The sequence below is a fragment of the Genypterus blacodes genome, unplaced genomic scaffold (assembly GCF_046128005.1).
Source record: "Genypterus blacodes isolate CSIRO-AG114 ecotype Tasmania unplaced genomic scaffold, CSIRO-AGI_Gbla_v1 ptg000152l_1, whole genome shotgun sequence".
In the NCBI taxonomy this organism is placed as follows: Eukaryota; Metazoa; Chordata; class Actinopteri; order Ophidiiformes; family Ophidiidae; genus Genypterus; species Genypterus blacodes.
The window spans coordinates 415,425-427,500 of record NW_027466954.1 but is presented as its reverse complement, the minus strand read 5'-3'; the positions used below and the strand labels follow the sequence as shown (position 1 = coordinate 427,500).

The window sequence follows — 12,076 nt, the reverse complement described above, 5'->3', positions numbered from 1 at the left end:
ACTTCATGAGGCAGCAGTGTGTGCGCTTAAGGTTGATTTGATCGGAGCAGCATGCAGCAGTAGTACTAGTTGTTGAAGTACTTGTATCATTAGTTTGAATACTTCAGTATACTTTATCAGTATTTTGAGTGATTGTAGTTTGTAGCTTTCCCTTTAGTGTGTCAGCAGCTGCATCTTGTGTCACTTTATCTTTATTAATATCTACAGATGGTGATATTCACATACTTTATAATATTTTAAGTGAGTATTTCTATTTCATGAGAATTGAAAATTGAAACACCCCGTGAGACACACACACACACACACACACACACACACACACACCGACGTATAAACTGCATCAAAAATGAGTCCAAATCTAAACACAAGCTTGAGAAACAAAGTGTTGATGTGCATTTGGTGCCGAGTCGTACCTGCCGGGTGAAACGCAGAGATGAAGAGCAGCAGCAGGCCTGAGGTCCACATCTGGAGCCGCATCCACAGACTGGGTTCCACACAAACTGGTTCCAGTCCCGGCAGTGACTGACGTTGAAAACAACTGAAGCAAAGTTTCGCTCGCGCGTCGTCTTCACTGAGACAGGATGTGGCAGAGCAACCACCAGGTGACACACATGCACACACATACTTCACACAAGCTTTTCTCCCACACACACGTTTTCTGTCTGAATCGCTTTTAATCTCATGGAACATAAAAATGCGTCTGTTTTCCAGTCTGTTGTTGTAAATGTTTACTGTCGCCTACAAGCCTGCGTCGTTCTGTCGTCTGCCAACAGGAGACACATTCTGGCAGCACAGTTAGATTCATTCAACCCGTTTCTAAAATAAATCCCCTTTTTTAAGAATTTTCTAGAAACGAGAGTGAAGCTCAGGACACAACAAAGGAAGGAGGCAAAGACAATCAGTGTTCAATGTACAATGTTCTTGGTTTTAAATATCTTGGGTAATCACAATAAAACGCCTAGAAATTGTTTGGTTTATTTTTTTACGTTTTTTGAAATTCATATTTTTCAATTAATTATTAATTTTTTTTTTGATAGATAGTATGATGTAAAATTTTCATTAGTTATTATAAATATACTAAATACATCTGACACAGTTTTCTGGAGATGGTTTCATTACGAACACTCCTGCCCCCCTGTGGTGGAACAGACATACTGCATTATATTGACAGCAAAATTTAGACGTCAAGCCATTTTGCAAAGGGTTTGACGTCCTGCTCAGATTAAAAGACGCCAATCTCTTCTGTATCAGTCGAAGCAGTTTGATTTAATTGCTTTGAATTTTATTATATAAAAATATCTTTATCTATCCAGCCAGAAAAAGGATGAATACACACATCTTCTGATCAGTGGCATCAATGAAGAAGTACGGATCAAAGATGGTGATAATCTAAATCAGGCACACACACACTCAGCGACAAGATGAAAACATTATGTCATCATCCTGAAAGATTAGAAGCAAAACACGATAAATCCTCCAAGTCCAAGGCCACAGATGATTGACTCCTTTAAAACTAAACTCTTCCTCAATTTAACAGAAAAGGCCTTAAATCTTCAGCAATTAATTTTCTTTAGGAGGTTTGGAATAAATGGAATTTTCTTTTTTAAGAAAGACAGATTTTTCAGTCAGGTTTTTACCACTGTGCTTCAGGAAAAATATGTCCTTTGTTGTTCATGTAGAGTCTTTAGTATCGGTGGGATTCAAACCAGCAACCAGTTGCTGTGTTGCTCCACTGTCACAGGTTGGAAACCCGGCACACAGACCTTTACCTGGAGGGGGGGAAGCAAGACACTGTTAGGTTTTCTTTGGTATTCATATGGAATGTTTAAGTCATCAACACTTCCTGCCGACATGTCAGAATAAAAGCATTCCAATGAAGATAACTTATTTGGGCTTTTATTGTGAAGAAACCGCTTGTTGGCCATTGCAATTCTCACTGTACATGCTGCCATTTGTTGACATGCTTAGAGGGCACAATGCATGTTTCCATAGATACGCCGATGACACACAACTGTTCAACTCTGTCTCTCACCCAAAGATTCTGCACCTATGAACTCCATCACTGACCGTGTTTTGGTAATAAACAAGTGGTCTAAAAGTTCAACAAGGACAAAAGTGAAATCCTACGAGTCAGCAGACAGAAGAGAACACTCACTGTCAGTGGTGTTTCCTTTGAGGCGAGGCCTGGAAGTATTCCTCTGGACTGACCATGACCACACCCCCAAAATAATCCAGCACCCACACCTGGAACACGGAGACAAACAAGGATGAAGACCAGAGGACCAGGAGGCGTGGCAGCAGGAGTGTTTGTGGCAGAAGTATAAGCTGCAGTACCTGTGTGATGTTAAACTTGCCAAAGAACCAGTTGTGATCCGTCGGCCAGTCGATCATCTCTGGGTGTCGGCTGAACAGAGCTTTCTTTGCAAAGTCTGCCTCTGAACCGTTCACCTGCGGAGGAGGAGGGAGATGAAGGTGACCAGGTGTGTGTGTGTGTGTGTGTGTGTGTGTGTGTGTGTGTCTTTACCTGCAGCACGGATCCTGACAGCATGATGCGAGCGCAGAGTGGACTCTGAGGGTCGAAGCCCTGCTGCCGGCAGTAGTCAGTCTGAGCCAGGGACATGGACAGAGACGCCTGAGGGTTGACCTGGAGACACAGACAGAATCAGCACCAGGACAGCGCCCCCGTGAGGCTGGAGGAGGTGACAGGGCTCTTGTATAACAGGGACATGTACACATTTATCTTTACAGCGACTCAGCTGGTCCACGTCTGCACTCATGTTGCTGTTTCTGCTGTTTTCTTATCACACGGCTGCAGATTGGTCATGCCAGATAAAACTGCAGAGTCACTCCAAATGAAACCCCACAAAAACTGTGCTGTCATGGTAACGCTGCTTCTGTTGCATATGTGTAAAATTGCACTTCATCATCACTTTCCTTCAGCTAACACAAAACATACAATGAAAGAGTTATGGAAGAGCTTTGACATGGAAATGTTTTTGGAAATTCAATGACTCAACATGTTATTTTCAATACTCAAAGCAGTGAACTGAGAACTTTTAAAGTAGTTAACATCACTTATTGCAGTAGTTGGAGTACTTGTAGTAGTTCTTTAACTTACTTGTGGGAATAGTTTGGAGTTTAGTTATAGATTCACTGAAGACAAAAACTGAAAAAAAAGTACTTTCTAAATATATTATGGAAATGACACTTCACTTTGAAAGGCCATGTACACTTTTGTACAAGGAAAAACTTTACAATCTAATTTTAGTTGCTGAGTCCTAAGATTTTAAAGGTTTAACAGGAACACACACACACACACACACACACACACACACACACACACATACACACACACACACACACACACACACACACACACACACACACACACACACCTCCAGGTCCTGCACAGAGATCTCCATGCGGGTCAGGTACATGTATGGCGTCCCGGTGCTGGAGTCCGGCGGGCCGTCGCTGATGGAGAAGACGTTGGCAAAAGGCTGCCCGACCACTGGCTCGTGGGTGGATATGGTCGCCATGGAGGCCCAGTCACACTTGTGGGCGATGAAGCGGGCGACCCGGGCCACCGCGTCGTGAGGCGGGATGTGAACCCGGGAGGAGGCGGAAGCCAAGAGGATGCCGAGGAGCAGCGCGCTCTCGGGCCGAAGAAGGGCGCTCATGCTGGGCTGCGCTGTGCGGAGGATCGCCGGTGAAACACGGAGCAGCAGAAGAAACTTAGTGACAACACTGAGGTCAGCTCCAAAATAAAAGACGTCAGAGGAAGTCATTACGCTTCCGCTCTGTGGTTTCAAAATAAAATCTTCACGTACACGTTAAACAAAACTTTAAAAAAAAATGACACATAAACATAAATACTAAAAGGTTAAGATTAGCAGGGTGCAATGAAGAAAACGGGTTGAGTTCAAATATCAAGTATCAAGAGAGGAGGCAGAGTTCTTTGGATTCATTTTCATAAAAAAAAAAAGCCTCAGTGACAAAAACAACCGAGTAGGATAAGAATTCAAAATAATAATAATAATGTTAATGTGTTGTAATCTGACATTTAATTCCGTGGTATGGAATATTCCTGTGTGTTTCCTGGTAGAAATTTCAGACTAAGACCCGAACGCCTTGTCGGCATCGGTTTGTTGAAAAACACAACAAAAACAAAACTCTCTTGGTAGAAAAATATATTCTGTGTATTTCTGTAGTCTGGATGAACGAGCCTCCACTGTGTCGTGACCTCACTCTTCACAAAGGTTTTCCATAATAAAATGGCTGCGGCAACTGTCGCTGCCACATAGACAGGGCACTTCCTGTTTCTGCTGCAGGGTACTTCCTGTGTGGGAGGAGTAGTCCCAGGTCAGCTCGGCACCGGCCTTCACCACCCTAAAGACAACAAACAAACACTCAAATCACTAAACAACACTTTGTGAATTCAGCCAGATGACTTCCCTTCCCTCCTCTTCCTCTTCCTCTTCCTGCCTACCTGTTGGTGAAGAAGGCAATAAGCGGGAATCTAGAGTCGTGGCAGTCGGTAAAGACGTTCTGGACAAACAGGTTGGGCTGGCAGTTGTGCTGCAGGGACACAGACGTGTATCAAACATGGCTGACAGCACTTTGGTCTCTGTAACCTTCACCTCTCTGTTCCACCTACGTTGATGAATCGTCCCACGTTTCCCTCCCGGCCGGCGTCCAGCAGGTAAACGTCCTCCGCCGAGTCTGCCGCCGTCCTCTTTGAACTCTTTCGAGGTTCTTGTTCCATTTTAGAACCATTCGTGCCAGGGCTGACTGTCGCCAGGGCGACCGCCATCTCCTTCTGTGTGGACAGTTCAGCTTTGGACACAGAGAGACGGGGACATGGGAATTGACATTTCAAGTTAACACAAATGTTGACTTGAAATTTCCGCTGTTCTATTCTATTGGTTTCCATGGTGCTGTCATACCTGGAGACCAAGGCCGAGTCTGAGTCTGAGTCTGAAACATAAATACAATCATTTATTTATATATGGAATTTTGCTCAAATGCAATTGGATGACATTGCAGAAGTGGGCGGGGCTTAAGACAGACCTGCTCACTGCACTCGGAGGGTCTCTGGATGACGGGGACGTACAGCGGCAGCGGGGACAGAGTGGGCGGGGACAAGGTGGGCGGTGACTCCCCTCGGCTGCTCCGCACCTCCTGACCCGGCGACGTCAACCACTCTGTCACGACCTCCACCTCATCGTCTGACGGGAGGTCCGCACGCGTCAGCTTTGGGGGCGGAGCTTCCACTTGTCTCTTTGCCCTCCTGAGGAGCACACCTGGAGAGGGGCAGAGCTTTAGTGTTTTCATCACACACTCATGTTTTCATCAGCTGGAAGTGCTGCTAACTGAGCCATCACACACACACACACACACACACACACACACACACACACACACACCTGCGTATATGCACACAAATGTGCCGCCGTCCACGTCGTCACGGCAACGCACGCCCCAGCCGCGGTCGTCTGTCTGGAACACCTGGAGACGGACCCTAATCCCACGCTGGACCAGCCGGTTCTGACAGTGTGCCGGGTCACAGCCGCACCACGGGCCGCACTCATACACACTGAAACACACCTTTACTGACTTAGGGACTTATGGGGCATTTTTTAGATGCTGTATGCAGACTGCCACACTGACATCTTACCCTGAAGGCACAGGCTCGCTCAGCCTGTCATGAGCATAGTGGCGCCCTCCTCTGGTCAGGTTGACACAAGCGCAGCGCTCTGCGTCGCTACAGCCGTCAGTGCAGTCACAACACGTGCTGAACAGCTGAGGGCCGGGATTCAGGAAGCAGCCATGCGGCCAGCGGTCTTTGCGGTAGCGGAAATCGGCAGGCCGCGACCCTTCGTCTCGGGGGCACAGCTCCACCGGGGTGGGCTCCATTCCCCGGCTCAGGTCCAGCTCAGGACGCCGAGGACCCCCTGGGGGAGGAGGATCTAACTGCACAGCTGGGTTAAAGCTGAAGAAGTCCACCTGTCCAAACAGGACAAAGTTTGCTGGACGGGCACAGAATCTTGCAGGAGCGCGATGGAAGAAAATTCACCCTTTTGCAAACGTCTACATGAAATAACAGAGTGGCTGACCTGCAGGATGTCAAAGCTGTCAGTCGCCAACAGGAAACGCATCACTTCGTCATAGTTACACAGGCTCAGTCCACAGGGGGCTTGGTAGATCACGTCCTCCTCCTCCTGACTCGCTGACTGCACTGCCTCACAGTCTCCTGCCCTGGGCGGTGAGGTGGCCGTGACCCTCAGGAAGCCACAGAGAAGTGGGACCTTCAGCGGGTTCTGAGCCCAGAATAGAGGCGTGCACTGAGGCATGCTGGGTAAAGCAGGCAGGCAGGCCTGGAGGAGGGATAAAGCTCAGAATCGGAAACAAATCTTGCAAAATCCAGAAACAACGTGTTTCACAAGGTGTTTGTGATAGTGTGTGTGTGTGTGTGTGTGAGAGAGTGTTACCACTGAGCAGGTGTGTGACTCGTACTGCCGCTTAGTGGGAGAAGGCAGGAGCTCATCCTTGGTTGCAGGGGGCGTTACAGGGCCATTGGATGGATTTGGGAGGGCGAGTGGACTCTGGACCTCTGGAAACACACATTAAACTAGATTTAAACAATCTTACACTGTAGCCTGTCATCAAGTTATAATCCTGGTCTATCAAAATGGAAACAGGCAGAAAAATCCGTAAGGAAGAGTCAGCGTACCTGAGCCAATGACCACCTGGAGCACAGCCGGGCCCCTCTGAGTCTGAGATCCAGGAGACAGAGCAGCGTCATCCAGAGAGGACAGCAGGTTCAGACCCTGGACGTACTCTGAAATCCACAGAAATGAAGATTGACAAACCTTGACGGTGTTAGAAATCAAAACACTCTTTATTTACTCCAAAGCATTCAAATTCTTGGTCTTCATATTTATATGCACACCGCTCTTTACTTTTAACAAGTTAGCAGAGCATTGTCTGTGATTTTGCAGTCATCAGCGTCAGGCTACTGATGTAGTGTTGACTACTTAGGGCCCCTAAAAGGCAAGGGAACAGATGACTGATGTCAGCTCTATGGACGGGAGGAAAGAGGGAACCTTTGTCTGTGGCGATGTGCTTCTTCAGGACCGTCCTCAGGTGCTCCAGATACAACAGAACCTGATCCAGAACACGATCCACGTCCACCTCAGCCCAGAACACTTTGGCCCTCTCTGAAACAAACGCCGCCATGACGGTGACGAGCGTCTTTAAGTGGACAGACAGAATGGACCGGTAGAAAATAGACAAATGAGATGGAGGGAAAAGAATGAATGTGTAAACGTCTCACCGACTTCTTGTGAATCTAATGAATCGTCCATTTCCGCCAGCGCCTGTTAGCCTGCTAGCACTCGGATAGCGTAGTGATGCTAGCTGGCTAACAACAACAACTTTAAAAGAACTCCAAACATGCAGCTAACCCAGTCAGGTAAACGGGTATTTAGAATCCAGGTTGTTTATCAACACACATAAATTACCTACTGTTAAACATTTATTTAGTCGCCATTGACCGGTTTTGTTGTGATTTACTCTTCTAAATATTTAGTCCCATTTCGGTCGCCGTAGAATCGGCAGCTTTGATCAGCTGTATACTGCTCCTACTGGACCGGAATGAGACACACAATTATCGCAACACAACATCTGAAAAGATTGTCTCCGTGAAAGAAAAAGTCCAAAAGAATGTCGAACACCGAACAATGTAATAATGTTTAATTAATCGTATGTGGTATACCGTATATCTTTGATGCATAATGGAAAGTAAGATTATTTTATTTTGAAAGAAGGAGCGGATGAGATATTGTTAAATATAATCGCTAACTCGCCACTCACAAACAGCTGTTCTGCATCGAGCCCCGGGACTATGAGGCTAGCAGGCGGGCATCCAGCCTCCTGTGCGGTACGATGGCAACTGACACGCAACATAACGCACTGGAAATAAATGAAACCATGCGGATTAATTAATCAATCGATACCAGTTTATGTCAGTAAGTAACTCTGTGCCAAACACGAGCCAGTTTGCGATCAGCTAGCTAAGCTTTTAGCCGCGCCCCCAACAACAGCAACAACAACAACAACACGGCGGGTTTACATTCTTCCTCTTAAGCTGCTTGATAAAAAGATTTCCAGATGGAATCAAACGTACCGAAGAGGAGAGACAACAAGAAATCACTGCGTGTGAAGGTGATCAGCCTCGGGAACGCCGAGGTTGGAAAGGTATGTTTCCATTTATGTATATATATTCAACCCAACCCGTGTTGGCTTGTGGATCAAATTACAACAGAGACTACATGTTGTTATCGACCATCTTAAACAAACTTAAAGCATTCTGTTATACTTTACCTTGAGCTGTAATTAAAGCAGCATTTATATGATAAACCTTCATCTTCTTCCATCTTCCTCCACAGAGTTGTATCATCAAACGCTACTGTGAGAAGAGGTTCGTCCCCAAGTATTTGGCGACTATAGGCATCGACTATGGAGTCACTAAGTAAGTACACGGCTATGAATAAGTAATGACTCAGTACTGGCATCCTTTTTGTTTAAATATTGTGTGTGTGTGTGTGTGATGCCAGAGTGCAGGTTCGTGACAGAGAAATCAAAGTTAACATCTTCGACATGGCCGGTCACCCTTTCTTCTACGAGGTGAGAGTTTAATCCTGTTTATCCACTTAACTAATAATGAACAGATTCTAACATTGATTTACCCATCTCTGTCTCTCTGTCTCTGTCTCTGTCTGTCTCTCTCTCTCTCTCTCTCTCTCTCTCTCTCTCTCTCTCTCTCTCTCTCTCTCTCTGTCTCTCTTTCTCTCTTTCTCTGTCCGTCCGCCCGTCTGTCTCTCAGGTTCGTAATGAGTTCTACAAGGACAGTCAGGGAGTTCTCTTGGTGTACGACGTTGGCCTCAGAGAGAGTTTTGACGCTCTGGACAGCTGGTTGGGCGAGATGAAACAGGAAATGGGCTCCCAGGCCAACATGGACAGCATCGTGTTCGTCGTCTGTGCCAACAAGGTGACATTGTTGTCCCAGCTGCTCCTTAGATCGTTAACCAGCCTGTACCACACCAGAACAACCTCTCACCTTAATGTGGTTCTCCTGGGCCGCCTGCAGGTGGACCTCACAAAGCGCCGCGTGGTGGACGAGGGGGAGGGGCGTCTGTGGGCGGAGTCCCGAGGATTTCATTACTTTGAGACATCGGCGCAGAGTGGAGAGGGAATCAATGAGATGTTTCAGGTACACACACGTACCCCAACATCCATACTGCTAGAAATGCACATGTTGGCCTGAAGGTGGCGCCATAGGAAAGGTTTTGTTGTTGCTTAAATCCAAAAGGTTTAGGGGACCATTTTCTCTCTCTCTCCGTCTCACCGTCTCTCTCTCTCCCCCCGTCTCTCTCTGTCTCTCCCCCTCTCTCTCTCCGTCTCTCTCTCTCTCTCCCTCCGTCTCTCTCTCCCCAGGCGTTCTTCTCATCCATCACTGACATGTGCGAGAACGGCGGGAAGCGCCCGGTGTCGGAGGTCAGCGTCGGCTTCACCAAGGAGCAGGCCGACACCATCCGACGCATTCGCAACAGTAAGGACTCCTGGGACATGCTGGGCGTCAAACCCGGCGCCACACGGTGAGTACGGCGGCGGGGGTCAGAGGTCGACTCGGGCCGAGCCCCAACGAATTCAGCCTAACATTGGTTTCCGCCTCCTCGTTTCAGGGAGGAGGTGAACAAGGCGTACCGAAAGCTGGCGGTGCTGCTGCACCCTGACAAATGCGTCGCCCCGGGCAGCGAGGATGCATTCAAGGCCGTGGTGAACGCTCGCACGTCTTTACTAAAGAACATCAAATAACAATCCTGTACATGCCAACAAACTGTCTGAGTAACTATTTAAATTCGTAGTAACACGGTTTTGTTCAGCATTTTTTCTCAGAACTTCACGAAGGAGCCGTATGGGATACGCATGGAGTTCTGAGAAAAGGTCAGAGTTTAATATCATGAAGTCAGAATTGAAGAAAAAAAAAACATAGAAATTTCCCTTAGAATTAACAAATTAATCTAATTTTCAGGATCATTTCATTTGTTTCAAAATGTTTGAAAGATGACAAATAAGTCCGGAGAGTGTAAAACCTTGACTAGTGTTTGGCTGTTAGTTAGCATTTGGTGGCTAATGCTAACATCCCCAGCCCCCAGTTGCCAAATCTCTAAAAGTTCAATGTGTTGTCTATCAAAATAAAAGTGTTAAACATGCAGAGAGTTGATCCGTGTGCGGCCAAGCCCACCACTCTGTCCCTGGTGATCGACTGATGCAGCGGCGGCATCAGAGGTGCCAAACCGACACAAATATGAGGAGGCGAGTGATCTCTTTGAGGTTTGAGAGTCTGAAGTCCAAACCATCTGTTCCCTCAAATCATTTTGTGGTAAAGGACAAATATTGTGTATTTCAGTTGAGTTACGGTTGAATTACAGAATTTCTAATGGTTTAATACAATTCCTGCTTTTATTCTGAAGGGCCCACGCTCATACTGGATACATATTTCATATCACAGCACTTTGTAATTATTTACTCAACAAGTCGTCTTCCATTCCACTCTCACGCCTCACAGTGACGACGCCACCTGAACAAGCTTGTTTACATGATGAAGATGAAGATGATGATGATGATGATGTGTTTGTTGGCCCGATACAAAGACCTGTGTGTGTACGTTTACCGTGTTTTTGCCATGTCAGAGAAACATTTCGTACTGTAAAGCATGAGTATGTTATTATAGTTTTATATTTTTATACGTGTGTGTGTTCATGCAGGACTGAACATGTGTGTACTTCAATTTTCACGATCCAATCAGAAAATTGAAAAGAAGAAAATTGGGACAAGATTTTTTTTTTCTCTATTTGGAAATTATCGACAGGAAACGCAGAATAAATTGAATAAATAAATGATATAATGAAATAATAACATCAAAACAAAAATCAATTAATATGTAAGTTACCTAAAAAAAAAAGAAAATTCAGACAAAGAAATGATGAATCAAATTAAAAGTTAAAATGAAAACAAATAGTGTAATAAAAAAATCAAAGAAAATTGAGACATGGAGGATAATGTTTTGATGCTTTGACGAATGGAAGCATCAGCCAATCACACGTATGAAACATGTTATCTAAAGCTATTTACTGTTTGCATCAAGTGTGTTGTGTTTTATTATATTCCCATATTATTTATTTTGTATGATAAAAATATATGAAGTCCAGATATGGCATGCTGTAAATAAACTGAAAATCTCTGAGACTGTGTGTGTGTGTGTGTGTGTGTGTGTGTGTGTGTGTGTGTGGAGATTTTAGTTTAATTTTTTTCCAGACTTTTTGAATTCAACTTTTTCTTTTTTTTTTAAACCTCAAACACAGCAAGCTTCCTTCACTTACTACATGGCTTAAGTCCAACTAAACTGCTAGACAGAATTGTATCTAGGTCACAACTTTTCACACACACACACACAAACACGTCCTCCAATGTGCTTTAAAGCGGATAATCGTCGATGAATCGTGTGTGTGTGTGTGTGTGTGCGTGCGTGCGCGTGCGCGTTCCTCTGTTACGCCGTCACATACAAAAAGCGTGCACTCGGACCTCGTGAGAACCGGTCAATCCGCTCTGAGGTGGGAGGGTGTGTCGTCCTCATTGGGAATGTTAATGTCGGGAGCATTTCCAATCGATTGGAGTCGGTCCGCCGGTGTAAAAACCCCTCCCCACACGAATCCATCAGTGGCGCCGCGAAATTTTGTACGTGACGAACTGAAATAGGAGACAATAGAATCTGCTAACATCTACACCCTCTAATACTGCATGATTTAACCTATTTTTTAAAAAAAATATGGCAGGACGGCCTCATCTGCTGCCAAAACGAGAGCCAGTTGGAGCTTTTTTCAGGTGTGGGTTGAGGTGGAACACCTGAGGAGCCATTTCAGGCAACTGTTGATCACCCAGCACCCCCTGAATGTTGGACTAGTTTGAGCTTTCTGTAATGTATTTATACATCAATAAAAACGTCCGGTTT

The 12,076-nt window shown here is 45.6% G+C and overlaps 3 protein-coding genes across 5 annotated transcripts in view; 1 reads left to right on the top strand and 2 right to left on the bottom strand.

Moving 5' to 3' along the window:
• Positions 1-3,771, bottom strand: part of creg1 (cellular repressor of E1A-stimulated genes 1) — a 9,762-nt gene extending 5,991 nt beyond the window's left edge. Inside the window, exons 1-5 of one of the 2 annotated variants that reach the window (XM_076165813.1) lie at positions 3,396-3,771; positions 2,525-2,644; positions 2,335-2,448; positions 2,156-2,244; positions 1,261-1,769 (exon numbers count right to left, since the gene is read on the bottom strand). In XM_076165813.1, coding sequence (XP_076021928.1) covers positions 2,158-2,244; positions 2,335-2,448; positions 2,525-2,644; positions 3,396-3,680 — 606 coding nt within the window. In that variant the 5' untranslated portion in view covers positions 3,681-3,771 and the 3' untranslated portion in view covers positions 1,261-1,769; positions 2,156-2,157. The other variant, XM_076165814.1, reaches the window with a different exon arrangement.
• A 358-nt stretch (positions 3,772-4,129) lies between these two features.
• Positions 4,130-7,632, bottom strand: setdb2 (SET domain bifurcated histone lysine methyltransferase 2). Of its 2 annotated transcripts, none has more exons than XM_076165804.1 (12): positions 7,337-7,632; positions 7,107-7,220; positions 6,734-6,841; positions 6,492-6,613; positions 6,117-6,377; positions 5,678-6,006; positions 5,427-5,596; positions 5,071-5,303; positions 4,947-4,977; positions 4,658-4,836; positions 4,490-4,578; positions 4,130-4,389 (listed from the first exon to the last, which is right to left on the bottom strand). In XM_076165804.1, exons 1-12 carry the CDS (start codon positions 7,365-7,367, stop codon positions 4,245-4,247), a joined length of 1,812 nt encoding a protein of 603 aa, XP_076021919.1. In that variant the 5' UTR covers positions 7,368-7,632; the 3' UTR covers positions 4,130-4,244. The 2 variants fall into 2 exon arrangements, with proteins under 2 accessions (XP_076021919.1, XP_076021920.1); XM_076165805.1 differs by having other exon boundaries at positions 7,107-7,254; positions 7,528-7,625.
• Positions 7,633-7,862: 230 nt separating this feature from the next.
• dnajc27 (DnaJ (Hsp40) homolog, subfamily C, member 27) lies at positions 7,863-10,246 on the top strand. The gene is made up of 7 exons (XM_076165812.1): positions 7,863-8,259; positions 8,451-8,533; positions 8,619-8,688; positions 8,888-9,052; positions 9,152-9,274; positions 9,499-9,659; positions 9,747-10,246. The coding sequence occupies exons 1-7, from the start codon at positions 8,173-8,175 to the stop codon at positions 9,877-9,879; spliced, it is 822 nt and encodes a 273-aa protein (XP_076021927.1). The 5' UTR covers positions 7,863-8,172; the 3' UTR covers positions 9,880-10,246.
• The last annotated feature ends 1,830 nt before the right edge of the window (positions 10,247-12,076 follow it).

Coding starts and splice junctions, on each gene's coding strand:
- setdb2 (XM_076165804.1), bottom strand. CDS start 7,367: ATGGACGATTCATTAGATTCACAAGAAGTCG. Junction 6,007..6,116: donor ACAGCTTTGACATCCTGCAG/GTCAGCCACTCT, acceptor CTGTTTGGACAG/GTGGACTTCTTCAGCTTTAA. Junction 5,597..5,677: donor AGCGAGCCTGTGCCTTCAGG/GTAAGATGTCAG, acceptor GGTGTGTTTCAG/TGTGTATGAGTGCGGCCCGT.
- dnajc27 (XM_076165812.1), top strand. CDS start 8,173: ATGGAATCAAACGTACCGAAGAGGAGAGACAACAAGAAATCACTGCGT. Junction 8,260..8,450: donor GGAACGCCGAGGTTGGAAAG/GTATGTTTCCAT, acceptor CTTCCTCCACAG/AGTTGTATCATCAAACGCTA. Junction 9,660..9,746: donor GTCAAACCCGGCGCCACACG/GTGAGTACGGCG, acceptor TCCTCGTTTCAG/GGAGGAGGTGAACAAGGCGT.